The 26557-nt window shown below is 35.6% G+C and overlaps 1 protein-coding gene across 8 annotated transcripts in view; it reads left to right on the top strand.

The window, feature by feature from the left end:
* The window catches only part of AKAP9 (A-kinase anchoring protein 9), a 196304-nt gene that overhangs the window by 90869 nt on the left and 78878 nt on the right, over window positions 1-26557 (top strand). For all 8 annotated transcript variants that reach the window (XM_032402194.1, XM_032402189.1, XM_032402190.1 and 5 more), the window contains 8 exons: window positions 3924-4137; window positions 6133-6212; window positions 8918-9056; window positions 9739-9824; window positions 14162-14273; window positions 14985-15180; window positions 19444-19540; window positions 20731-20823. In XM_032402194.1, coding sequence (XP_032258085.1) covers window positions 3924-4137; window positions 6133-6212; window positions 8918-9056; window positions 9739-9824; window positions 14162-14273; window positions 14985-15180; window positions 19444-19540; window positions 20731-20823 — 1017 coding nt within the window. The remainder of the gene's footprint in view (window positions 1-3923; window positions 4138-6132; window positions 6213-8917; window positions 9057-9738; window positions 9825-14161; window positions 14274-14984; window positions 15181-19443; window positions 19541-20730; window positions 20824-26557) is intronic.

Genomic DNA, 26557 nt, shown 5'->3' with positions numbered 1-26557 from the left:
CAAGATCTTGGAGAGCCTTACAGACTTTGTAAGAAGTTGAGATTTTATTCTGTATACAGTAGGAAGCCTTTGGAAAAATGTTCTCTTTTTATTTCTAATAAATTCCGATCTTAGGATGAAGTTACATTACAATAAACCTATTGTAAAGTGAAATATCTTAAGTTGAAAATGAAGTTAATACACTTAACCTACTGAACATCGTAGCTTAACCTAGTAACATGCTCAGAACACTTGCATTAGCCTATAGTTGGGCAAAATCATCTAACACAGAGCCTATTTTATAATAAAGTGTTAAGTATCTCATGTGATTTATTGAATACTATACTGAAAGCAAAAAACAATGCTTGAATGGGAAGAATGGTTGTAAATTTATTGTTTGTCGTCCCCGTGGTCATGTGGCTGACTGGGGGCTGTGGCTCCCGCTGCTGCCCAGCATCATGAGAGAGTATCGTACCACATACGTAGCCCAGGAAAAGATGAAAATTAAAAATTTGAAGTATAGTTTCTACTGAGTGTGTATCACCTTTACACTTTACACTGTAAAGTCAAAAAATCCTAAGTCAAACCACCATATGTTGGGGACTGTCTGTATATTCACATTTATGATATTATATCAAATGTAAAGATATTTTACATTTTAATAACCTAAATAGAGTTTAAAAATTCAAATTGCATAACTATTAATGTTTTGTTAAATATCTGAAATTGTCTTCAAAACCTTAATGTGGTTTTAATTTAATTACTCCTAAAAATGCCAGAGATCGTTTAGATTTTTTAAAAAGACATTATTGACAGAGGACCTGAATTTGAAGCTGTCAAAATGGTCAAATTTTCTCAGTAAGAATTTTATTTTCTCCGCTAAAGACATTTTCATTGACGTTCAGATGCCTTCTCCTTGACATTAATTTATATAAAGTAAAGGGAGGCAAACCTGTAAAAACAGTCCCTTCCCAGTTGTCACTACCAGGACAAACCCCCTTATCGGTGGAGAGGGGAGTAAAGTGTGTGTGTGTGTAGAGGGAAGCTCACAGAAGAAATCGAGTGATAATTTCTACAGTAATAACATCTCAGAGCAATCTAAATATGCTTAGAGATAATGCTGACTCCCTAAAAAATACTTTGCTCTTACAACCAACCTAATTGGCTAATGAACATGGAAGGATACTTTCACCCTTATAAATTGATATAACAATAAGGTAATATTTTATGCCCATCAGATTGGCAAAATGAGTCCCACAATAAAAAGTGGGGAGATGAATACTCACATATGCTATTAATATCAATGTAAATTGGCACAATTATATAAAACATAATTTGGTAAAATTTAATACATTTAATGTATATTACCTATGACCCAGCAGTTGTATTTCTAGTTGGTTCTCAGTATGGTCCCTGACTAGCAGTATCAGCAGCACTTGAAACCAAATTCAAATTTGGGGGCACCACACCAGACTCCCTAAACCAGAAACTCTGGGGGAAGGGCCCAGCAGTCTGTTTTAATAAGCACTCCAGGTTATTTTGATGCCAGCTAAAGTTTGAGATCCACTCTACTAGGAAAACACTAGTGTATTTGAATAGGGACATATCTGTAAGAATTTAGCGCAGTATTTCTGAAATATCAAAAAATTAGAAATAATCCAGTTGATCTCCAAGAAGGAAGTTGACAAATTTTCATGTATTCATAGATACTATACCACAGTTAAAATAATCTGTATCTACGTGGATAGATCTCAGAAGTATTTTGAATGAGAACAATTTGCAAAATAAATACCATTTTACACCATTTATGTAAATTCTTAGAAACATAAAATATAATGTACTGTTTATAGGTACTGAAAAGTGATAGTATAAGAAATGCAGTGGACTTGTTGCAAATTTGTGATAATGTTTGCCTCTGGGGAAGGAGGAATGGGAACATAGTGGATTAAATTTTATTTTCTTTCTAAACCAAGCATGTATGTAGAGAGAAATGGAAAAAAAGAAGATAAAATAATTGTATTTGTTAAATTGGGGTATGAGTACATAAGTGTTTATTACATTATTCTTTGCATTTCTCTATATTTAAAATATTTTTTTATTTTTTTAATGGTACAATTTTATTTTATTTTTTTAAATTTTATTATGTTATGTTAATCACCATATATTACATCATTAGTTTTTGTTTTTGTTTTTTTAAAAATTTTATTTATTTATTTGACAGAGAAAGACACAGCGAGAGAGGGAACACAAGCAGGGGGAGTGGGAGAGGGAGAAGCAGGCCTCCTGCTGAGCAGGGAGCCCAATGTGGGGCTCGATGCCAGGAACCTGGGATCATGACCTGAGCCGAAGGCAGACGCTTAACGACTGAGCCACCCAGGGGCCCCACATCATTAGTTTTTGATGTAGTGTTCCATGATTCATTGTTTGCATATAACACCCAGTGCTCCATTCAATACATGCCCTCTTTAATACCCATCACCAGGCTAAACCATCCCCCCACCTTCCCTCCCCTCTAGAACCCTCAGTTTGTTTCTCAGAGTCCATTGTCTCTCATGGTTCGTCTCCCCCTCCAATTTCCCCCCCTTCATTTTTCCCTTCCTACTATTTTTTTTTTTAAACAGATAATGTATTAGTTTCAGAGGTACAGGTCTGTGATTCAACAGTCTTACACAATTCACAGCGCTCACCATAGCACATACCCTCCCCAATGTCTGTCACCTAGCGACCCATCCATCCTACCCCCCACCACTCCAGCAACCCTCAGCTTGTTTCCTGAGATTAAGAATTCCTCATATCAGTGAGATCATATGATACATGTCTTTTTCTGATTGACTTATTTCGCTCAGCATAATACCCTCCAGTTCCATCCACGTCGTTGCAAATGGCAAGATCTCATTCCTTTTGATGGCTACATAATATTCCATTGTATATATATACCACCTCTTCTTTATCCATTCATCTGTCGATGGACATCTTGGCTCTTTCCATAGTTTGGCTATTGTGGACATTACTGCTATAAACATTGGGGTGCACGTACCCCTTCGGATCACTACATTTGTATCTTTGGGGTAAATACCCAGTAGTGCAATTGCTGGGCTGTATGGTACTCTATTTTCAACTTTTTGAGGAACCTCCATACTGTTTTCCAGAGTGGCTGCACCAGCTTGCATTACCACCAACAGTGTAGGAGGGTTCCCCTTTCTCTGCATCCCCGCCAACATCTGTCGTTTCCTGACTTGTTAATTTTAGCCCTTCTGACTGGTGTGAGGTGGTATCTCATTGAGGTTTCGATTTGGATTTCCCTGATGCCGGGTGATGTTGAGCACTTTTTCATGTGTCTGTTGGCCATTTGGATGTCTTCTTTGCAGAAATGTCTGTTCATGTCTTCTGCCCATTTCTTGATTGGATTATTTGTTCTTTGGGTGTTGAATTTGATAAGTTCTTAATAGATTTTGGATACTAGCCCTTTATCTGATATGTCATTTGCAAATATCTTCTCCCATTCTGTCAGTTGTCTTTTGGTTTTGTTGACTGTTTCTTTTGCTGTGCAAAAGCTTTAAAAAAAAAAGACAAAATAATTGTATTTGTTAAATTGGGGTATGAGTACATAAGTGTTTATTACATTATTCTTTGCATTTCTCTATATTTAAAATATTTTTAAACAAAAATCACGGATGAGGCCATACTAAGCTATACCATATATCAAAATTTATCATAACGTTGAGGTAATAACAATATTGTGCTACTTTCCTTGGAAAAGATAGGTAAATCAGTGCAGTAGAATGAAGTGAGAAAAAAATTGGACTTATCTTACAAGAAGTTTTAAACTATAATTTCATGTATTTCCCCCTTGTAGTCAGTATATGTAAAAAATAGAAGTTAAATTATTTTAAAATTTTAAATCATTTAAAAATGTTCTAATGTGTACATACATTCACTTTAAGAATGATTTAAGGCTACAGATGGAAGCTCAGCGTATATGCCTCTCTCTGGTTTATTCAACACATGTGGATCAAGTTCGTGAATATATGGAAAATGAAAAAGATAAAGCTCTTTGTAGTCTTAAGGAGGAACTTATTTCTGCCCAAGAGGAAAAGATAAAGGAACTTCAGGAAATACACCAGCAAGAGCTACAGAATATAAAAATGCAAGAAACAGGTAAATGGTTTCTTTTTTTTTTTTTTTAAGATGTTATTTATTTATTTGAGAGAGAGCACAGAGGGAGAAGGAGGAGGAGAGAGCCTGATGCGGGCCTCGATCCCAGGACCCCAAGATTATGACCCGAACTGAAGGTAGACACTTAACTGACTGAGCCACCCAGGCACCCCTGGGTAAATGGTTTCTAAAAAAAATCGTAAGTACTATGAAACAAATAAGTATCACTTAGAGCCCACTCACCATTCCATAATTTTGTCCTTGTCTTACAACCCATAGAGGAAGGGAACTATATACCCCAGTCCTGGATTCATTTGTTCATATAATCATTGCACATTTTTTTAAGTGCTTGAGAAATCTAAAATCACTGAATCATTTTCCCCCAGAAGTTACAATCAAGTGGGAAAGCAATAGGACAATTTCTGTAATAGAAGAATGACTAGAAAGAATGGAAGAAGAAAGGAGAAAAGTTTCATACTTTCTGGGAGGATGAGTGGGGTGAGGCCGCAGCAAGGGGAGGGAGGTTGGGTAGGGAAGGCTCCTGAGTCTTGAACATAGAAGTTTGAAAGATTGTATCCATTTTGGGCAATTGAGAGTTCAAGTTATGTGAGAAAGTAGTGGGGGATAAAGCTGGACAGATTGGCAGGAGTTTGATCAGAAAGGGCTTTATACACTCTGACTGAAGCCTGTATAGGCTTTATGCTATTGGTGATAAGACCTGTAGGATTTTAAGTAGTGGGAGTAACAGTAAAATTTTAAGGTAACACCATGGGGCAAAGTGGGGGAGGTGATTAGTGATGGGAAGACCAGTTAAGCAACTTTGGCAATAATTCTGCTAATAATAATATTTGTAACAGTTAAGTTTAAGAGGTAAAAGAGGTAGGCTGTAGTCTGTAGTTAATATGAGGAGGAAAGGGGAAAAATTGAAGGTGATCCCTAAGTTTCTAGCTTGGGTAATTGGATTGAAAATGACTGTAGTCACAAAGAGGATGCAGAGCAGATCTGTGGGAAAAATAATAAATTCAGTTTGGTACATATTGAGTTAAAAGTACCTATTGACTTTATTAAAAAAGTTGTCTAGAAGGTAGTTAAAAATAGAAGTCCAAAACACAAGACGGAGGTTTGGGCTCACGATAAAAATTTAGAAATCAAAAGGTCACTTGAGGCCAGAGAAAAGAATGAGATGTCCTGGGAGACTGCAGTGTGGGCCAAAAGACTAAGATGGCACTGTGGCAAGCAGGAACATATAAGGAACCTGAAATAGAAGACTAGTTGCAGTTAAATTTTATAATTATTTAATCACTCAATAAACTAGACTTCCTCTGTTCAAGGCATCTCTAGGCTTTTACCCGTGACAGATCTGCTTTTGAGAATGAGATTGGTATAAGTTTGTCCAATTGCTCTGTTAAACTGAGTAGAATTTAACGAGTGACTTAAATCAGAATATCATACTTTTCACTAAAGGAGTTCTTTGGGTTTGAATGTAATAAGATGTTAAGTGTGTGTTGTTTTTATTGATATCCTCTTCAGATAGAATCTGTCCAGTGATTTTCAACTGCAAGTTAATTGGTCTGCTAATGGTTGATGAAGTTAGTTAGTAATGACCAGCATTTTTTTAAATAAATAAAAGAGTATAGGAGAACAGAAAACAACAGAGTGTATAGCATGTAGAAAGGGCAGATAATGATTTGTGAAATTCTTGTTTCAGTTTTCCATGGATGTATAAATAGGTTATGATGTATGATGTATTTCTTGTGTTGGGTAGTAATAAAAAAAAAATTTGTAAGTCTCTGCTTTATACCAGTTTGTAGGATATAAACAGAATTTTACAAATTATCTGAAACAGTTAACATTGAACAGTGGAAAATAACTTAGAAAGAAATAAAGAATTTAAAACTAATCTTATTGTAAAGGAAGCTTCCAGTTGATATAGGTTTAATATGATAATAGTACTTAAGTATATGAATTAAATGTTTAATGCGGTATCTGTTCTATTAGGTGGTGAAGCGAAGCCTTTACAAATGCTCATTGGAAAACTACGCAAGGCAGTGTCTGAAGAATGTTCTTATTTTACACAGGTAAGATATTGGTTAAAAAGTACTTTTAGACAAGAAATGCTATACTTCAGAACTGCACTTAGAAAATATTCCTGAGTTTTTAAGTTTAAAATGAACATTTAAATGTTTCCTGATAATCTTTTGAAACAAAAGAAATTGAAGTAAATTATCTTAGCAGTAGAACAGACAAAAGGAATACCTAAATACAATAAAAAAAAAAAGAGTGGACCAATAGAACCCCAGACAGGTCTGTTTCCTGCCCTTGCCCGCTTAGTGGTTGAGTGTATCTGATTACTAATTTGGGGAGGTTGCACAAGACCAGTGAGATAAAATTTCACAGTTCAGATTGCCAAAATCTAAAAACCCTAATTATGCCAGGTATAATTATATTTGTGAAGATGGGGTGAAATAGAAGCTCTTATATACTGCTAGTGGGAAAGTACTACCTTGAGAAGCAGATTGGCAAGGTCTGTTTTTGAAGTTATATACATCCCATAGCCCAAGCATTTGTGCACAACCAGATCTGTTCATTGCTGAAGTGTCTTTAAGTTAAAAATGGGAAACAACTCAGATTACTATGAATAAAGGTAATAAATAAATTGTGTTACCTCCATGCAGTGGAACTCCATTTAGCAGTGTTTGATATCTGTATTAATATCAATAAATCTCAAAAGAAAAACGTATATAGCATGTATGCTAGAGTAATTACCTTTGGGTGAGGAGAAAGGTGAAGAAAATGGGTAGGCAGTACTTAAAACAGAGCTTCAAATCTCTATGTAATGTTCAATTTCTTTAAAAAAACATGGAGATAATATGACAAAATATTACTATTTGTTTAAGGTAGGTAGTTATTTTTTCTTCATATTTGAAATAGTTCAAAATTTAAAATATATGCTTTGGCTTATCCCAGGCTTTTGTATTTATAAATTGAAGGGGGAAGAGGGTGGTATTAGTTGGGACAGGTAGAGCTACCTTACTGATTCTTTTTTTTTTTTCTTTTTAAGATTTTATTTATTTGAGAGTGAGAGAGAGACCAGGGGTGGGGGGGAGAGAGAGAGAATCTTGAGCAGACTGCACTGAGCAGGGCGCCCAACTCAGGGCCCGATATCATGACCCTGAGGTCATGACCTGAGCTGAAACCAACAGTTGGACACTTAACCAACTCAGCCACCCAGGTGCCCCTGATTCTGATTTCCCATAATATTGTTCAAAAAATGTTTTGCAAAAAACCTCAAAAAGTGAGAAATAACCACACTTAAGGCCTCTCTTCATTCAGCTACTCAGCATTCTACACCTCCACCTCTGCCAAAGGGTTCAGGTATTGTCCTTTCATATCTATTGTTGATAGTCAGTAAATAATGGAAAGAGGGCCCAAGTCACAGTAGTTCATTTATAAGCTGACATTATATGTTCTTTCCTTTTGTTACTGTCTTTACCTGATCACTAATCTCAAGTTGAAATACGAATCAGCTTGTTCTTATAGAGGGGTCCTCTGGGATTCTTCATGAAACCTGGTTTTGTCACTAATTTTTGATGTTGCCATGACTAGTTACTTCATCTTTTTGAGTCTGTTTCTTCATCTGTAAATGGGGTTTCTATGAGCTCTAACATGATAAAATTTCATCTTAGGAACTGTGCTGAAAATTTAATAAATTCAATTATTCATTGACAGTATGGTTTAACTTTTAAGCAAATCTCAAGAAATAGCAATAATCAATTTGGTTTTTAAGTCTAGAAGTTGTTTCCAGTTGTATGTGGGGCAAAGGTGAATCTTATTTTGAGGGCTTCTCAAATGATTGTGGGTCATGTATTGTTTTTAAATGATGGTAGAATTGTTTGTTGCTCAGGAGAAAAACCAGGATAATGTGTCAAATATTTTTAATTTGTATGTATAAAGCACAGAATACTTACCTTTGTGTTATAGAAAAGTATATGGATGTAATCTCCTACGTCATATAATTTTTTTTTAAAGATTTATTTATTTATTTGAGAGAGAGCAAGTGAGTGTGTGAAGCAGGGGGAGGGGCAGAGGGAGAGGGAGAGAATCTCATGTAGACTCCCTGCTGAGCGTGGAGCCCAACTCGGAGCTCGATATCATGACCCTGAGATCACAACCTGAGCCAAAATCCAGAATCAGACTTTTAACCGACTGAGCCACCCAGGCATCTCCATATATTATAATTTCTGTAGAATTTATAGACTACTTTCTAGTCACTTTTTTTTTTTTTCCCCAAAGTAAGCTCTATGCCCAACATGGGGCTTGACCTCATGACCCCAAGATCAAGAGTCACATGCTCTACCAGCTGAGCCAGCCAGGCACCCCTATAGGGGTCATCATTTTTTAACTTCTGCCCTTGTTTTCTGGTGTTTTTTCAAGGGTAGTTAACATTACAGAGATAACGTCAATCTAGGATCCAAGCTAGAAAATGGTAGATTCAAGTACAAGCTATATTCATTATTAGAAGCAGAAAAAATAGTTTTGTGCAATTAAGATTGTCAGTATTTTCCTGCTGTAAGAAGAATGTCATGTCCTATATAAAGAGAGGAAGATTTAGACTTGACTGTTTCTTTTGCAGACTGATAGGGTGCATGGAAGAGTGTTTTCTTACTGATTTTTCTCTGCCATTTTGACTGTCTTTTGCATTTAGGAAAATAATGTTTAATGATTTTCAAAGGCAGACATCAACATTTTAATTCTGTAAAATACCTGATTTTGTTGTTAATAGACTTTTTGCAATGTCCTTGGTGAACATTATACTCCTGCTTTAAAATGTGAAGTAAATGTAGAAGAGAGAGAGAGTTCTGGTGTTCACACTTCTGAAAATCAAGAACTAGAATTGCAAGATTATAGATATGAAGTTCAAGGTAATAAAATCTGACCACATTATCTTCTTAAGTCATTTAATGATAAACTTTTACTTTAAATCATGATTCAATCACTTAATATCTTTTTGGATTCATGCAATCTTATATTTAATACAGATTTTTATTTTTGTAATGCAGTAATTGTGATATAAAGAGAACCAAAGATGTCTGCAAGTTTCCTTGTCTCTTTATGCTTTATTCCTCTACTCCCATGTTTTTCGTTGTTCATAATTCTTTCCTTAATTTTACACCATAGATCCAAAACTTTGAAAGTTATTGTATTTATTAAATACATTTATGTCAGTGATTTTTTTTTAAAGAATAAGAAGACCTACGTTATCTTTCTTAATAAGAATCCTATATTAGTTTATTTTTACAAATTATGATCTCAATTTTTTTAGAGGTAAAATGTTTTCTACCCCTGTCCATTTATATGAATAATGAACAAAATGTATACAAATTAATGAATACCAAAAGATATTAACATATTTTAATATGAAATCATCAAGTTATCTTTGTAGCAGGTCTTTTACATTAATGAGATTGAACTTTTTGGTAACTAAATATATGAAATTTACTTTTAGCAGGCAATTTTCTAAAGTTATGAATAGATAAATAATACTTATTGAAAGAAGCAGACTTTTACTATGAAATGAAATTATTATAATTGTTTATCATCTAGACTTGCAAGAAAATATGCAAACTCTTCTCAACAAAGTAACAGAAGAATACAACAAACTCTTGGTACTTCAAACACGATTAAGTAAGGTCTGTGAAATGGAAAATGTATTATGTTTTCATTTATTTTTATTGTATTATGTGCTGTTTTGTAAGCTTCACCAGGAATTCTAAAATAAGTGAACATGATAAAGATGGGGGAAAGTGACGTATTTATAGTATCAGTGAGCTAAAGGAATTTCTGCAAGTTGAATATTTATTTACCCCTTTAGAGAGTTTTGGAAATCCTGATAAAATAAACATAAAATGTCAGATTGTAAACTTGGTGAAACAGTTGTATTTAATTTTACATTTAACAGTTTTAAAGTAGTGGGTCTGTTTTAGAGAAAAATGGAATTAGTGTAGTTGTTTAGAACATAGCTAATGTGTTAAATATGTCAAATTTCTTTCAAGTAGTTGTTTTAGAAATGTGTGCATATAAAACTCAGAGAGTATAGATGGCATAGTATAATTTATTAACTATATCAGGAAGATAAACAGCATATATTGGCAAAGATAAATGTTGTAATCTTCATGTTGTAGAAAAAAAATCCAGAAGGATCTCTATGTCTATTTATTTGCGATACTTTTGATGTCATTATATTAAATTGGGTGGATTTAAAAGATTTAACTCATAGGGAGTGAAAGTTCTATCAGTGATGAGGGATGCTGTAGCTGAAATTCCTGTCTTTTTCTTTCTCTTCCCCTCCCTCTTTCTTACCTTCTGTCTTCCCCTATTTTTCCTTCCCCCTTTCCCTCGTTCCTTTTCTCTTTCTCTTCCTGTGCAAGTAAGCAAACTTTATCTTGCCTTTTCTAAAACTTATGAACCTACCCCAGTATCTTACAGATGACTTTGTAGGAGGGAGGGTTAAAGAATCCTTCTTTAACTCTACATTTCCCTACAATAATTACTTTTCTATTTCCCTTCATAGCCAAAATGTTGAACCCTATTCAGAATCATCAGTAATCTTAGCAGTTTGGATTTTTTGTTTTTCTGCTGCCCTCATCCTGTTTCCAGGGAACCTTTTTCTCTACTCATACTTGGGTTACTGAGGGCTGCTAAGAAAATTAGATGCGGATGTGGTTTAGTGACACCACGTAATCATGGTCTGACATTAGCTGGACCCTGTGGATCACTTGACAATTCTGGTCATTTATCCTCTCATAGTCCCTTCAGTATTTCCCAACTTCACAACTTCTCCTCAAGTCATATATTCCACTTTTACTCCCCTTTTTGTCTTTGCAGTTGGCCTTATCTCTTATTTCTCTGCAAGTATCAGAGCTATCAGTTATAAATTATCTCAACCTGCTGCCTCTAGACCTTACGTATTTCTTTAAATCTGTGAATACCCTAATTTATTTTCCTTGTGTCTGAGAAGATGTTACTCCTTTTCATAACCAAGGTTATTTTATTTCCTGTGCTTTTGTTAGTATCCCCTTCTACCTCCTCTAAGATTGATAACCTGTCCCTTCCCTCTCTCCTGTGATTTCAGCTCCTTTGTCTCTGTTTTTTCTCTTGTTTCTGTCCTTTCCCCTAACACATTCCTCACATCTCTCCTATTTAGAACATAACCAGTCTTCAATCCTGTATCTTCCTTTGTGGTCTCTTTCTCCTTCATTGTCACCTTCTTTCAAAAAAAGAATAAACTGCAGCCGGAACTTCCCATCTCTTCTCTCTCTTCTACCCATTGTAAGCAAGCTCTTGACTTACACTTCACTATGCTTTCTTTGGCAAAAGTCAGCGGGGATTTCCTTTTTTTCCCCCCCAAGTTTTTACTTAAATTCAAGTTCATTAACAGCAGTGAATTCTTGTCAGATTTCCTTTCTGTTTTCTTACTTCCTTGTTTTCTTTCTTTTAAAAATGTTGCTTTTCCTATGTCAGTACACAGTTGAAGCTATTAAATAGTGTAGGAGGGCTTATAGTAAGTAATCCACAGTGACGGATTTGTGAGTGAGTGAGTGATTTGCCATTTTGCCTCTTTCCTTTTAGGACGGTGAGTGGGGAACATTTTGCTTTGATGAGACACACACCTCCCTTCCCCAGTGCCAGAATGTGGGAAGCTTAATCTGGAACACAAACACCCGCACTAACTTCTTTAGCTCTCCCCAGAAAAAAAAAAGTGAAAAAGTGAATTTCACCTTTTAACCCAGTAAGGTAGCTACAACCACAGAGGTATCCCAGAGGTTGGTTGGGATCACACTCGGCACTACCATACATCACTGCCTAACCTGTTAGCTTCATCTTCCAAGCCTCCTCCTCATTTTAGCCCTACTGAAATACTTAGAGTGTCCCAAATGCACCCTGATCTTTCACACCCCTATTGCATGTTGTTTTTTCTGCTGAACACTGTGCATCTACCTCCAGTCTGCTTGGTGTGTTCCTACTTGATCTAGTTGGTTCAAATGTTACTTCCTTTGTGTCCTCTTTACCTATCTTTCTAGACTTCGGCATTTCTTCCTCCATTTTCTTAGCATCTGTACAAGCCTTTGCTTATTACACTTATATTTTTTTGTTATTTTAAATATTCCATGACCCCCATCTTTTTTCCCTATTCCCATAGCTCCTTATACAAATTTGCATTTATTACTTTTCTTGTTATTATAATTATTTATTTACTCTTTTCCTAGCTTTTAAGCCTTTCAGAATGAGAGAGTCTTCTCTTTATTTTTATTTCCTCTTCTTAGCATGGTGCTTGGTTATGCACATGGTAAAGGCTTAATAAATGTTTGCTGAATGAATTAAGTGAAGGAATAGAAAGGTTAGGCTGGAAAGTGAAGAATTTACCTGATGGGCTTTATTTTCTTTGGGAAGTAAGAGGCAAGGTCCTCTGTTGAAATGTACTCAGGCAGTTAGGCATGAGGTAGAGGACTTGATAAAAGTAATAACCAACTGAAATAGCCTTCATCAGAAATAGCTTTTATCCTGTTGCTCACCTGCTTTTTGTGGTATCTTTTGTTCATCTGGTATAGCAAGTCCAGACTCTCCTCTTGCTTTTTAAAGTGCTTTGTAGTCTAGATCTTTCTTATTTCTAGTGATCTTCCCCCATCCTTATCCAAATTAAACCCCTCTCAACAAGATCATTGTTTTCAGTAGTTATAGGATGGCTGTTCTTTCACAAATGCTTACTCTTTCTTCCTTACAGCTTTTCCTAATCATTGCCCAAAACGATTGAGGCCCAAGTCAAGTTGGACTTACTCTGTAATTACACACATCAGTCTTTCTGTTATTGCCCTTAAAGTAAATTATAGTTTAGTGCTTCTTGTTTTTTTTAAGAGACGGAGAGAAGGATGATGCAGGGGGTGAGGGGTGCAGAGGGGGAGAGAGAGTCCCAAACAGGCTCCACATCCAGTGCGTAGCCTGACGTGGTGCTGGATCTCATGATCCTGAGATCATGACCTGAGCTGAAAGTAAGAGTCTGACACTTAACCGACTGAGCCACCCAGGTGCCCCTCTAATTGTTTAATTTTATTTCCCCCACTAGTTGATAAATTCTGTGAGGGCAGATAAACCGTATTTTTTTTTAACTGATTTTTGTCTTAGTTTCCCTTGTCACAGTGCTAGTCGTGTAGTAGATGATTATTAAGTATCTGATGAATAACTAAATTAATACACATACGCATCTGGCAAATTGCTGCCTAATTTTAATAGTAAGGAAACAACTTGAGATTTATCTGTTTTCATTATTTTCCTTACTTTTGTATAAAGAACAGCATACCAGTTGTCAGTTTCCTGGAGGTACATAGGTTATAGCCAGAGATTCATAAAGTTATATTATCAATTTTTTGTTTTTTAAAGGAAGCTTGATTTTTTTTTAAATATTTTATTTATTGTTTGACAGAGAGAGAAAGAGACAGCTAGAGAGGGAACACAAGCAGGGGGAGTGGGAGAGGGAGAAGCAGGCTCCCAGCCCAGCAGGGAGCCCGATGCGGGGGCTCGATCCCAGGACCCTGGGATCATGACCTGAGCCGAAGGCAGACGCTTAACAACTGAGCCACTCAGGCGCCACTCAGGTGGAATACTTTATCAAGTATTGATAAACATAAAATTTACTGGGTATGAGTTGAAATTCCAAAGCCCAAGTCACATTATAAATATTATATGAGCTTTATACCAAAATTCTGTGCAGTTTCTGTTTTTCTATTAAAATGAACTTTCTGGGTATGACTGAACAATATACTTACTAATATAATTGCAGTGCTGTGAAGGGAATGTGAATCACTGTCAGAAGAAAGCAAAAAATAAGTTGGAAGGGAAAATATTTGTATCAGTGTGTTAGAATTCTGAGTGATTTTGAATGAAAACATTTACAGTGTAAAGCTGCTTTAATACAGTTTTCAAAATGCTGGATCATATATTTATGTCACTCCTTTTCTGTTATTTTTAATAGATTCAGGGACAGCAGACAGATAATGTGAAACTTGAGTTTGCAGAAGGAAACCTACCAAAAGAGGAAACAGAGTTTTTATCAGCCTCTCAGATGACCAATTTGCGAGACATTGGTAAATTTTGATTATCTACCACGGTGTAGTGTTTTTATATCAAATATTTGGTCATTTGATTTTTTACTTTAAAATTTGAAACAACCTAGTGGTCTTGGGCATTTCACTATAATCCCTTTCATCTCAGTTTGCCCATTCTCAAAGTGGAAGGTTTGGACTGCTCCTCTCTCTGACTCCTTTTCACTTGTTCTGTGAGTCACAATTGTTTTCCGTTTAAAGACATGCTATTCGTACATTTAGGGGCACTACAGACGTGAAGATAGAAGAAATGATCTTGAATTGCACTGTTCATTTTTTTTGTTTTCATCAGTCAAAATGAGTCTAAATTGAAACTTATTACTACTAAAAAAGCATTATTTTTTCAAAGAAGAATGAATAATCTCTGCACACACAAAAAAAGTGATTGTGCTATTTCAGGAAGAAATTTATGGGGTTTTTTTTTGTTTGTTTTTTGGGGTTTGTTTTTTTTTTTTAGATTTTATTTATTTATTTGACAGAAAGAGACAGTGAGAGAGGGAACACAAGCAGGGGGAGTGGGAGAGGGAGAAGCAGGCTCCCCACAGAGCAGGGAGCCTGATGCAGGGCTCAATCCCAGGACCCTGGGATCACGACCCGAGCTGAAGGCAGACACTTAACGACTGAGCCACCCAGGCGCCCCTCAGTAAGAAATTTGCCTTGAAATGTGTATTTTCTTCTCTTCCTATAACTTAGATGTCTGTCATGAAAGCAAGTTATCTCTGCAAGATTCTGAAAAAATTAAACAACTTGAAGGACAAGTTCAAGAATTAGAAAACCTCATATCCTCTTTGCAGCAACAATTGAAAGAAACTGAAGAAAACTATGGGGCAGAGATCCACTGTTTGCAGGAAAGGCTTCAAGCTGTCACTGTATCCACAGTTCAGCCAAGGTACCCATCCATTTACAGTTTCATTCAGCAGTATTTATAGCTTAGTAACAATCATAGCATGATTGTTTTTCAGTAGAAAATGTAACTTAAGCAAAGTTGCTTGAAAGAGACAGCATGCCGCATTATCAAGAAATAAGAACAGAAGATAATTCTTTGAAATGTCTGAAGTAAATGCTGTTATAAACCAAAGACATTCTATTATAGAGATTTTACTTACACCTTTATTTTATAAAGATTCTGGTTGTTGTTAATCTGTTGGATTAAATCAGAGAGTGTGCATGTATTTGTTACTTATCACATGCCTGGTCTTTACTACTTGATGTGGGGCATACCCAAGAAATATAAGATATGATCATTCCAGTCATGGCTGGACTTTCTCCACCTAGTTGTCTAATACTCAGATTCACTGTGTCCAAAATAGAACTCTGGATCTTTCCCTGGAAATTTGCTCCTTCTGCAGCCATCTCCATCTGAGGTGACTCTTCTTTCTCTCCTACTTCACTTCCAGTCTATCAAGAAATCCTGTTATCTCTGCCTCCAAAATACATCTAAACTGGACCACTTCTCACTAGCCCCCTGCCCATCATCTCTCACCTGGGTTACTACAACAACTGATCTCCCTGTTTCTACCCTAACTCTTTCCTAAAGTCTGTTCTCAACTCATTTCCACAACTTTGCTTTTAAAATTTTTAAATTTGCTTTTAAAATTTAAGACTGATCATGTTAGTCCAGTGCTCTTCTGTCCTAACAATGCCTTACTCAGTCCATGATGGTTCCTTGTTATCACTTGGACTTTATCTCCTACTGACTTGCCTGTCACTATTCTCACACCACACATTCTCCTTGAGATCTTCAGACCATCAGAATCCTCCTGCTTCAGAGACTTTTCATTATCGTTTCTTCTACCTAGAATGCTCTTTCTCCAGATATTTACATGCCCAGCATGCTTTGGGTCTTTATGCAGATATCATGCTCTCATGAGGCCTATACTGATCACCAAATTTAAATTAAAATTGTTCTTTAGAACTCTGTACACTAATTTCCTGCTTCATTTTTTTTCTGTATTACTTAATAGTGTCTGTTTTACATATGTAAAGCTGTATATGTATAAAATAAAAAAAAACAAGTCTATATATATTTGTAGGGGACTTTGTTTTGTTTGCTTTATTGTCTGCCTTTTATGAAAGACTTAAAGCTTGGTAATAGTGGGGATTTTTGTCCATCTGAGTCATTGATGTATCCCACACCTTGTAATAATTCCTTCTGCATGGTAGGTGCTCAATAAATATTTGTTAAATGAATGAGAGAACAGCTCATAACTTAGGAAGTATGCTTTAATATTTAAACTACCTCTATAAAATGTTCAGAGATTTAATCTAACTTTGGCTGGCTCTGCTGTTCTAGGATTGATATCTTCATAGGCACTTATTAATGGAACCTCAAGCCAAAAAAAGATTTTTTTCCTTTGAGACAAAATACTAAATGTCCACACTTCTTTGGAATTAGTTTGTTTCTCCTTCTTTTATTCGGAGTCTGTATGTAGGCCTTGGAATTATTCACCCAGCCTTGGCACAGACTTATAAAGCTTTCATCTTATTTGAGATTAGTGGCTCTTAAACTTGGCCATGCATCAGAAACACCAGAGGTTTCTGAATACTTAAAATTAGATTACTGGATTATACATTTGGAGAGTCAGACTCAGTAGCTTTGGGATGGACCCTGGACATTTGTATTTGTAACAAGATAATTCTGTTGCAGATAGTTTATGGATTGACATTTAGAAACTACTACTTTGGGTTTTCTGATATGAAAGAAAATAAGTAGATAGCAGGAAGTCTCTAATAATCAGCTACAATGTTTCAAGTAGCCTTCCTTTAATTAGTGGTGCTTTCTCTCTAAAGCATGAAGAAAAGGGAGTTTTCTGGAAATGGAGACTTATTTGGCAATTATTGCATTTGAGCTTTTGTCAGCTTACCACCCTCTCTCAGAGTTTCTGTAATGTCAGTGGAAGTGTGTTGACAGTACCTTTCCACTAAGACCATTAGTTTTCTACCCCCCCCGAAAAAGAGGTTTACTGACCCATGTTCACTCCTACTAATAGTGATGAGTCAAAGTTATTTCTTGTAAACGTCATCACATTTTTGGATACAATTATGATACTTTTTGAATAAAGAATATGTGAATAAAGAGTTTTCTGTTCTTCTAAGATAGATTTGAGCTAGTTTAAAAAATAATTGAGTCATTCATTTAACATATATTTGGAGCTGGTATACTAAAAGCCTTTTAAAGGTCTCTTAGAGCCTCTTGGAATGACTATTGGCTTAAGAGTCAGATCTGCATTTGACACCTGATTTAACCTTTTACTGGCTATATGATCTTGGGCAGATTATTTTAACATATCTAAGTAATATTAGGAACAATAAAAGTACTATCAAGATTGTGAGGAATAAATGAAGTAGTGACAGAAATAAGCCTTGGCTAGATGTCATGGAGGAAGCTTTAGATCTATATAAAGTGGCCTTTTCCCTCAAGGGACTTCTAATCATTGAAATAGTACTTACTACAAAATAATTTTTAAGAAGTAGTAGGTTAAGGAATATAACATTGTGATAGAACCGAAGTGCTGGAATTTAAACCCATGTCTGTGTGGCATCTTTAACTGCACATTTTTGTAGTAATTGCCTATTGGAGTGGTTCCAGGGGAAATGGAAATGAAGGGATGAATATCAGATATTGGGATAGAAGGAGTGTTGAGAACAAAGTGAAGGGGAAAAACAAAGATGACCCTGTGTTGTTTGAGCTAGAGAATATGGAGAATAATGGTATGTTAATATAAATAGAGAAGTAAGGCCAGTGGGGAGTAGGACCTTAATTATAAGAGGGTAGCAGTGAGTTTGGTTTTAGCCAGATTATTTTTTGAATTTGGGATAAACAGTTCCAAATTCTGTAAAGCTATAGAATGGAGTCATTGTGGACTAAGTACCATTTTTTATTAGAGTTTGGGTCTTAACAGCTGGATAAATAATTAGGAAGGCTTTCTAAGCTATGAAAAAAAGAATCAAAACATGGAACCAAGGATCAGAAGAGTGTATGCAAGAAGCAATGAGGAAACAGACAAAATTGTGAGACAGAAGAACCAGGAAAGGGCAGAGAAGAAACAAAAGGGAGATAAGTTTTTACAATCATTTTAACATGAACCTAGAACACAAATAGGCAGTTCACAGGAGAAGAAACATACATGGGAGTAAAATTAATGTAACTTTTTGGAATATGGCATTATGTTAAAATTTTAAATATTAAGCCTAACAGTTATTTATAAGATTTATCATCATAGAGAAAATCCACAAATGTGTGCAAGATATATTTATGAGGATTTATATTGTAGCATTATTTGTAATAGTGAACATTTGGAAACAACCAAATGTCTGTCAGTAGGGGGTTAATTATGCAAGTTATTAAATGGGTTGATGATAACTTGCATCTGGCCAATTTGGGACAGAATGAAAGAAGAGGATAGAAGAGAGAAAGGAGGAGCTGGGCAAAAGGGGGCGGAATAAAGGCAGCATGGGTGCACATGAAAATAGAAGTGAGAAATTGTATTAGCCAGAAAAAATTATAATTTGCCCCTTTATTCTTTTTCCCATGGTTGCTAAATATTAATCTTACCTTGTTTTTATGACCCAAGTTAAGCATTCTAAGAAAATTTTTTTTCAAAAAATAATGCTTGTCAAACAATACAGAATAAAGACATGAATACCAAAAGACAAATGAATAGATTAAAAACAAAATCTGGAAGTGTATAAATTAAGAATCTTCCTTTTCTTGCCTCTGCTCCCCAGTTCCGCTAGAGGTAATCATTGTTACTTTTGACATATATTCATCCAGAGTTTTTTCTGTGTCTGTGTATAAATAATTTTTTAATAAAAATGAGATTTTACAGACTTCTACTCAGTAATACCATAGATAACTTTTTAAAAATGTCTGTACCTGTAAATAGCTCTACATCATATATTTGTAATACACTTTATAAAATGGCATAAAATTCAATGGTGATCTGTTGAAATATTCTCTCATTCAATTGTGGTAGTTTAGTTTTAAATGGAAAAATTAGTCAAAAATACGATTTAAGTCACAATACCTGTAACTCTTGATCTGTCATCTTTGTTACCCCTGCCCTAATACACATTTTATGCATGCTGTAAATTTGGACTAACAGTAAAACTCACAACTCTAATTCCTTCACTCTCTTTTATTTATGTTTAGTTTCTCCATTGATTCAATGGTAATTACTGAATCTGATGTCCGGAAAACAATATATCCTGGAAGTTGTCTAAACCAGAACATTGATGGTACAATAGAGGTATTATATCTTTAAACTGTTGTGTGCACTGATTTTATTTTTCTTACTGTCATTTTTATGTCTATAGTATTCAATTAATAGCTGCTGAGAGGTAAGCATAATAAGAGGATAATACCTTATATAAAAGACCCAGAAGAATATATAAAGAAATTTAATGTATTTTCATAGCATAGGACTAACACAGTTAAAATTGAGAGGGTTTTTTTCCCCCTAAGTATGTTCTAATTTTAAAATGTGTCTTGTTTTGTATAACATTAGCTGTGTAACAAATTAGTTTCAGTGCCCTTGCCAACAACTTTTCTTGCCACCATAGGAAGTTGAGCCAGACCAACTCTAGAATAGTATTTAGGAATCCTCAAAATTCAAGATGCTATGGCTGGGACAATAGACAAGGCCTCCTTCAGCACAGGCCATCTGATATATAAAAGCCCCTCATCTTTTACAGTATGGGCCAGCTGGCTAAGCCACATTCTGCCTGTCCTCAACATTGTATATACTCCCAGTTCATGGGCACTTTTCTGAAACTTACAACTGCAAAACCCTGATCTTAATTCAGTAGATTTTTAATTTCTTAACTCCTATAGAAAACAAAGATCATTGCTTTCTCTTGTTTTGGATACAGAGGAGAGATGTTGGCTACGTATCTTGATTCTTCTACACTCATCCTATATGGAATATTCAGATAATTGGTAAACAATGAAATGCTTTGATGCTGAGAATATGTTTACATTTTTTAAAACTTTATGGTTTTTTCTAGTTATAAAGGTAATTTATATTTGTAGAAAATTGGATAGTATTAATAAATATTAAGAGGAAGATAAAATCTGCTTATAATTTCATAAGCAAAGATAGCCACTGTTAACATTCTTAAAATTAGATACTTAATTATATTTAAGAAGTGTCTTTATCACACCATAGAACTATATTAGTAATTAAAATATGTAATTATATTTCTCACTTAGCATCATTAAGTTCAGTGTAGTAAAGTACATTATTTAGTAGAATTATACACTAGAATTATTCACCAGAATTATTGTTTTTAATTAAGAGCAGAACCAAAACTTGTTAAAACTTCTCAGAAGTTTTCTAAGAAACATTGATCTTTTGAGGATATTTGAGGGTAGAAGTTTAAAAATAAGTGGTGTATAATTAGTATAAACAAGTATGTTATATTTTGCTTTTTAATTTAGTTTTCTGGTGACTTTGGAGTGAACCAGGAAACAAATATGGTTAAGTTGCTGGAAAAACAATACCAAGAACGATTAGAAGAAGAAGTAGCTAAGGTAAGTTTCTAGTTTGTTAGGTTATTACGGTTTATATTCCCTTCAAGCCTTCAAAAAACATAGATTTTATTGATAGTGCACTTTTTTTTTTTTTTAACTATTTTAGTAGTTTCTGTATCCAACATGGGGCTTGAACTCCTGACCCCAAGATCAAGAGTCAAATGCTCCACTGACTGAGCCACCCAGGTGCCCCTGCACTTTCATTTTTAAAAGTTTTATTACATAGCTTATCTTTAAATTGTCAGTTACTGGTATCAACCTCAGTTGCCTTTAAGTGGAATGTTCTGTGAACTTTTCTTTACGAAAAACATATTTTTCTTGATATGGAATAGTAATTGGAAACTTTTCAGGGGTGCCTGGGTGGCTCAGTCGGTTAAGCGTCTGCCTTCAGCTTAGGTCATGATCCCAGGGTCCTGCGGAGAAGTCCCACATTGGGTTCCCTGCTCAGTGGGGAGTCTGCTTCTCTCTCTCCCTCTGCCCCTCCCATGCTTGTGCGCACTTGTGCGCTCTCTCTCTTTCTCGCACTCTCTCAAACAAATTAAATCTTTAAAAAAAAAAAAAGAAAAACTTTTCAGAATGCCATAACAAGTCTTTATAAATTTGTTACCTTGTGAGTAGTACCTTGTAATGGAGTTTGGCCTCCCTTAAAGGTGGGGAATATGGTAGGAAATGAGATAGAAGGTGGTTAGTCTTTTATATATTCTCTTTGTCTATCTCTTCCCAGAGAAGTCACTGTGATGTTAACTATAGATACTCTTAGCTGCTATGCCTAGAGATATTTTTTTAAACACTCTCTTTCTCTTTCTCTCTCTCAAATAGATAAATAATCTTTAAAAAATGCGTATACCTGATTGGGTTCTTATATTGGAACAGTTGAATTCTGATTTTCTCTGCTTTTTTATAATATTTCAACTGTTCCAGTATAACAATCCCAGTGGATATGTGCACTTTAAAGGAGGAGAATTGATAAGGTATACAGGATATACGTAAGGAATTAGGTTAAACATAAATTAGAAGAGGAAGTTAAGACCCAAGGAAATATACGAGCCGTAGAACTTAATCACTTCTGTATTTATATTGAATGTTTGGTTCCTAGAGAACAAAGTAAAAAGTGAGGCACCATTGCTTATATAGCTCTCATTATCTGGTTCTTTAGAGAAATGCAGATTTTCTCTTGCACTTAGCTCCTACAAAAATTTCTCAAGTGAAATGTGATAGCTGGGCATCATAGCAATTAAGAGCATGCGGTTTGGTATAGGATATACCATGCTTTAAATTTGTGTTCTTCTGGCTTACTAGATTTATGATCTTAGGAAAGTTACTTAACTTCTGAGTCAATTTTCTCTGTGTGAAAAGAGGGAAAAAATAGGAATAAGTGATTTTTATAAGGATTCAGTGAACTAATCTAACATAAACCACCTAGCAGATGATAAAGACTCATAAATGAAATTTTTAAAGTAGTCATTACTATGATAATGGTGATGTTATAAATATGTTTTTTTTTAAAGATTTTATTTATTCGAGACAGAGGGAGAGAAAGGATGAGCAGGAGGAAAGGGAGAGGGAGAAGCAGACCCTCCGCTGAGCCAGGAGCCCAATGGGGGGCTCAATCCCAGGACCTAGAGATCATGACCTGAGCTGAAGGCAGATGCTTAACCATCTGAGCCACCCAGGTGCCCCATAAATATGTTTTGTAAGGCATCAGTCATCTAAGCAGATAGCAGAGCACCAAAGTGTGTAGGTCATTGAAAACTGTTCCAAAGACATCCAAGGTACTGTGGTCCAAGAGACAATGTTTGGTGGCCCAGCTTGATCCTTAGAATAATGTAGATTGTTGACATTAGCTACCAGTACTGATAGGATTAAGCTCTACCCTATACTCTCAGATAGGATGTTGGAAAAAAATTGAGAACCCTTGTTTCAAAAGCACAGGGTGTATAGAAGAAGCCCAGTTAGGAGTACTGATTCCCAATATAGATCATATTAGATTCAACCTGTGATTTGTGTGCTTACTACTGAAAATAGACATTTATTTACGTTTCATTGCCAGACAGTATTCTAAGTATTAGTTAGGGTATAGCAGAGGTAAAAAGAGGTGAAGTGTTTGCTCCCATACACTTTATATTCTAGGTTGTGCAGATAGACCCTGTATAGATGGTGTTAAGTACTGTGAAAAGAAAACAAACCTGGGTAATAGAACTGTTAGGAAATTCCATGCTGTTACTTGTATAAGGTTATCACAGAAGACCTCTTAAAGTGGTAAAAGAAGAACCCTGAAGGAAGTGAGAGAGTAAATCATGAAGGTACCTGGTTGAGTACCTTTTGAGAAAGTGGAATGCGAGAGAGAAAAAGTCAGTTACTCCAATGAATGTTTCAAAGAGGTGGCCAGGAAGAATTGGTAGGAGTGTGAAGACCGCTTGCCCAGCTTCCAGCTCTGCTGAGTTAGAAGATGATTTGATTCAGTCCTGCCACCCCCACGGTCAGGGGACCCATTTGGTGAAATATTGTGAAATCCTGGCACAGATTTACCTTCTCAGCAGATGTAACTGGATACAGGAGGAAGAAATAAAAAGGAAAAAGGGCAAGGGCTTGCCCTTCAGGGGAAGATATTACTCTAGGTTATTTGACATAAGCAAATGGAAGAATGGGTTGCTATTAGTGTCAGAAAAGACTGCAAACGAGTAGTTTTTGGAGAGGAGAGGTAGACCTTCAACATAAGGATCCAGACCCATTAAATGCAAACACTTCATAAATGTTTAAAAATAAATATTGAGGAAGTGGTTGGATATATATAGAGTTCGGGAAATAGGATAAGACTAGACATGAAAATATGGTGGCCTGCAGGGCAGTGTTTTTCAAACTGAGTTGTAACTCATCTTTAAGTTGTAAAATCAATTTATTGGTTTAGGTCCAGGATTTTAACATAATAACGTAATGGGAAGTTCAGTTATATGAATATACACACATATAGGGGTGCCTGGCTGGCTCAGTTGGGAAAGCGGGTGACTCTTAATCTCTGGGTTGTGAGTTCAAGCCCCATGTTGGGTGTGGAGCTACTTAAAATTTAATAACAACAATAATAATAATAAATAAACACACATGGGTACCTATGTACGCTTTGGGTCACCATATAAAATATTTTTTTATTGTTGTGTGTGTGTGTTTGCCGTGGTTGCAGTGAAAAAATTTGAAAAACACTAATGTAGTGACTGTAGACAGAGCAGAGGTCTGGGGGCTGAGCCTGGATCATGCCAGTGTTTAGAGATCAGAGAAATGAGGAAGAACAAAGAAGATGGAGAAAAAGCAGTAAGTTAAATACGGGAAGAACAAAAGACTGCATCACAGTAGCCAAGTAATAAAAGTGTATCAAGAAGACAATGTATTAAACTGTGTCAGAGGTTTCTGATCCATCAAGAATGATTAGAACTGCAAATTTATTATTGGATTTTACAATGTGAAATCATGGGTGACTTTCACAAGAACACATTTGATGAGGGTGATGCAGACAAACTGATTGGATTTGAGAGAGTGCAGGGGAAGAATGAAGAGATAAATTAGTTTTACTTGAAAGGGCAGCAGAGAAATAGAGTGGTAGCTCAGGAATAATAGAGGGAGTCAAGCAGTAGGTTTTTGTTGTTGCTGTTTTGTTCCTGTTTAAGAAGAAAAATATCATATTTCTTTGTTAATAGAGATGATTAAGGAGAGAAGGAAAAAAAAATAGCTAATTCAGGAGAGAGAGAAACAGTTGTTGGAGCAGTGTCCTTGAGGAGCGGAGAGGAGATGCAACCAGGAGGGTTGCCATTAGATAGGAGCATGGCAGTTTAATCCATAATAACAAGAAGGAAGGCAGAAAATATTTGGTTCATGATTCAGGATGTTTTCAGATGTGATATTTGGACCTTTGGAAGTTCTCTTTTGATTGCTTCTATTTTCTCACTAAACTAAGAAGAAAGGTCAGTACCTGAGAATGAGAAAGGAAGAGAAGACATTGAAGCTTTAAGGAGAAAGGGCTGTCTAGGAGAAGGAATAAAAAATGGAAAAGACAAGGGAAATTGAGTAGATTTGCCCAGTATCCTGAAGGGCTCATGCAAGGGTAATAGTTACAAATTTAAAATAAGACCATTCAGCTTGGTTGGATTTTTTTTTTTCTTTTCAGCTAAGCTCAGTTTACACAGGCAGAGTGTCCGCAGAGTCACCTGTAATCACAGGTGGGATTTGTTAGATAGGATAGTGAAATGGGAAGGAGAGAATAACAAGGTAGTTGAGTCTTTAGTTGAGTTTTTTAGTTTCCAGACCTTTTAATTTAATTTTAATTATTTGTTTCTTTTAATTGTTACTCATTTCTAGTCTAAAGAAAGTGGATCTTCATGATACAAATTTTTCAGAATTTCAGAAGCTTCCTTTATGACCTAACATATGGTCAGATTTTTATTGTTGTTTATTATCATCTTTACTGAGGTATAATTTACATTTAATGAAATTCACCAGTTGTAAGTGCAAAATTTGGTGAGTTTTAACAGATGTTTAGTTATGAAACCAACGCACAATGGAGATGTAAAACATTTCCATCACCCCCAAGTTTGTTCATGTTCATTTGGAGACAGTCTCTTTCTTTTTATATTGCTGGATTCTGTTTGCTAATATTTTGTCAAGGATATTTATGTCTGTTTTCATGAGGAACATCATCCATAGTTTTGTTTTCTTGTAATATGTTTGGTTATGACATCAGGATAATGCTGGCCTTGTACAGTGTTGAAATATATTCCCTCTTCTGTTTTCTGGAGGAATTTATGTAGAATTGGTTTTATTTTATTTTATTTTGGGGGAGAGGGGCAGAGAGAGAGAGACAAGCAGACTCTGCATTGAGCACGGAGCCCGATGCGGGGCTTAATCTCATGACCCTGAGATCATGACCTGAGCCAAAATCAAGAGTCAGACACTCAACCAACTGAGCCACCTAGGCACTGCGGTATTATTTTATTCTTAAATATTTTGTAGAATTTGCTAGTGAAACCAACAGGGCCTGGAGGTTTCCTTGACAGAAGGCTTTGTTAAACTGTGAATCCAATTTCTTTAATAGATTTTGTTTTATTCATGGAATCTATTTCTTTTAGAGTGAGCTTTGTTAGTTTGTGTCACTCAAGGAATTGGTCCATTTCATCTAAACTGTTGAATTTATGTTGGTGAAGTTGTTTATACTATTGCTTTATCACTTAATGTCTGTGGGATCTGTAAGTAATCTCTACTTTCTCACTTTTTTCTCTCTCATTCTGGCTAGAAGTTTATCACTTGTATTGATATTTTCAAGTATCCAGCTTTTGGGTTTTTAAAAAATTCCTTTTGTTTTACTTTCATTGATTGCTTTCTTTATTTTTTTACTTATTTCTGCTTGCTTTGGGTTTAATTTGCTTTCTTTTTCTGATTTCCTAAAAGACCTTTCCTCTTTCCTGATACATACATTTACTACTGTAAGTTTCCCTTTAAGCACACCTTTAAGCTGCATTCTAGGGATGCCTGGGTGGCTCAGTCAGTTAAGTGTCTGCCTTCAGCTCAGGTCATGATTCCAGGGTCCTGGGATCGAGTCCCACATCGGGCTCCTTGCTCTTCAGGGAGCCTGCTTCTCCCTCTGCCTGCCACTCCCCCCGTTTGAGCTCTCTCTCTCTCTTTCTGACAAATAAATAAAATCTTTAAAAAATTTATTTAAACTGCATTCTACACATTTTCATTCAATCTG

This window comes from Phoca vitulina, unplaced genomic scaffold (assembly GCF_004348235.1).
Source record: "Phoca vitulina isolate PV1807 unplaced genomic scaffold, GSC_HSeal_1.0 scaffold4, whole genome shotgun sequence".
Lineage (NCBI taxonomy): Eukaryota > Metazoa > Chordata > Mammalia > Carnivora > Phocidae > Phoca > Phoca vitulina.
This window is presented reverse-complemented; position numbering and strand designations above follow the sequence as displayed.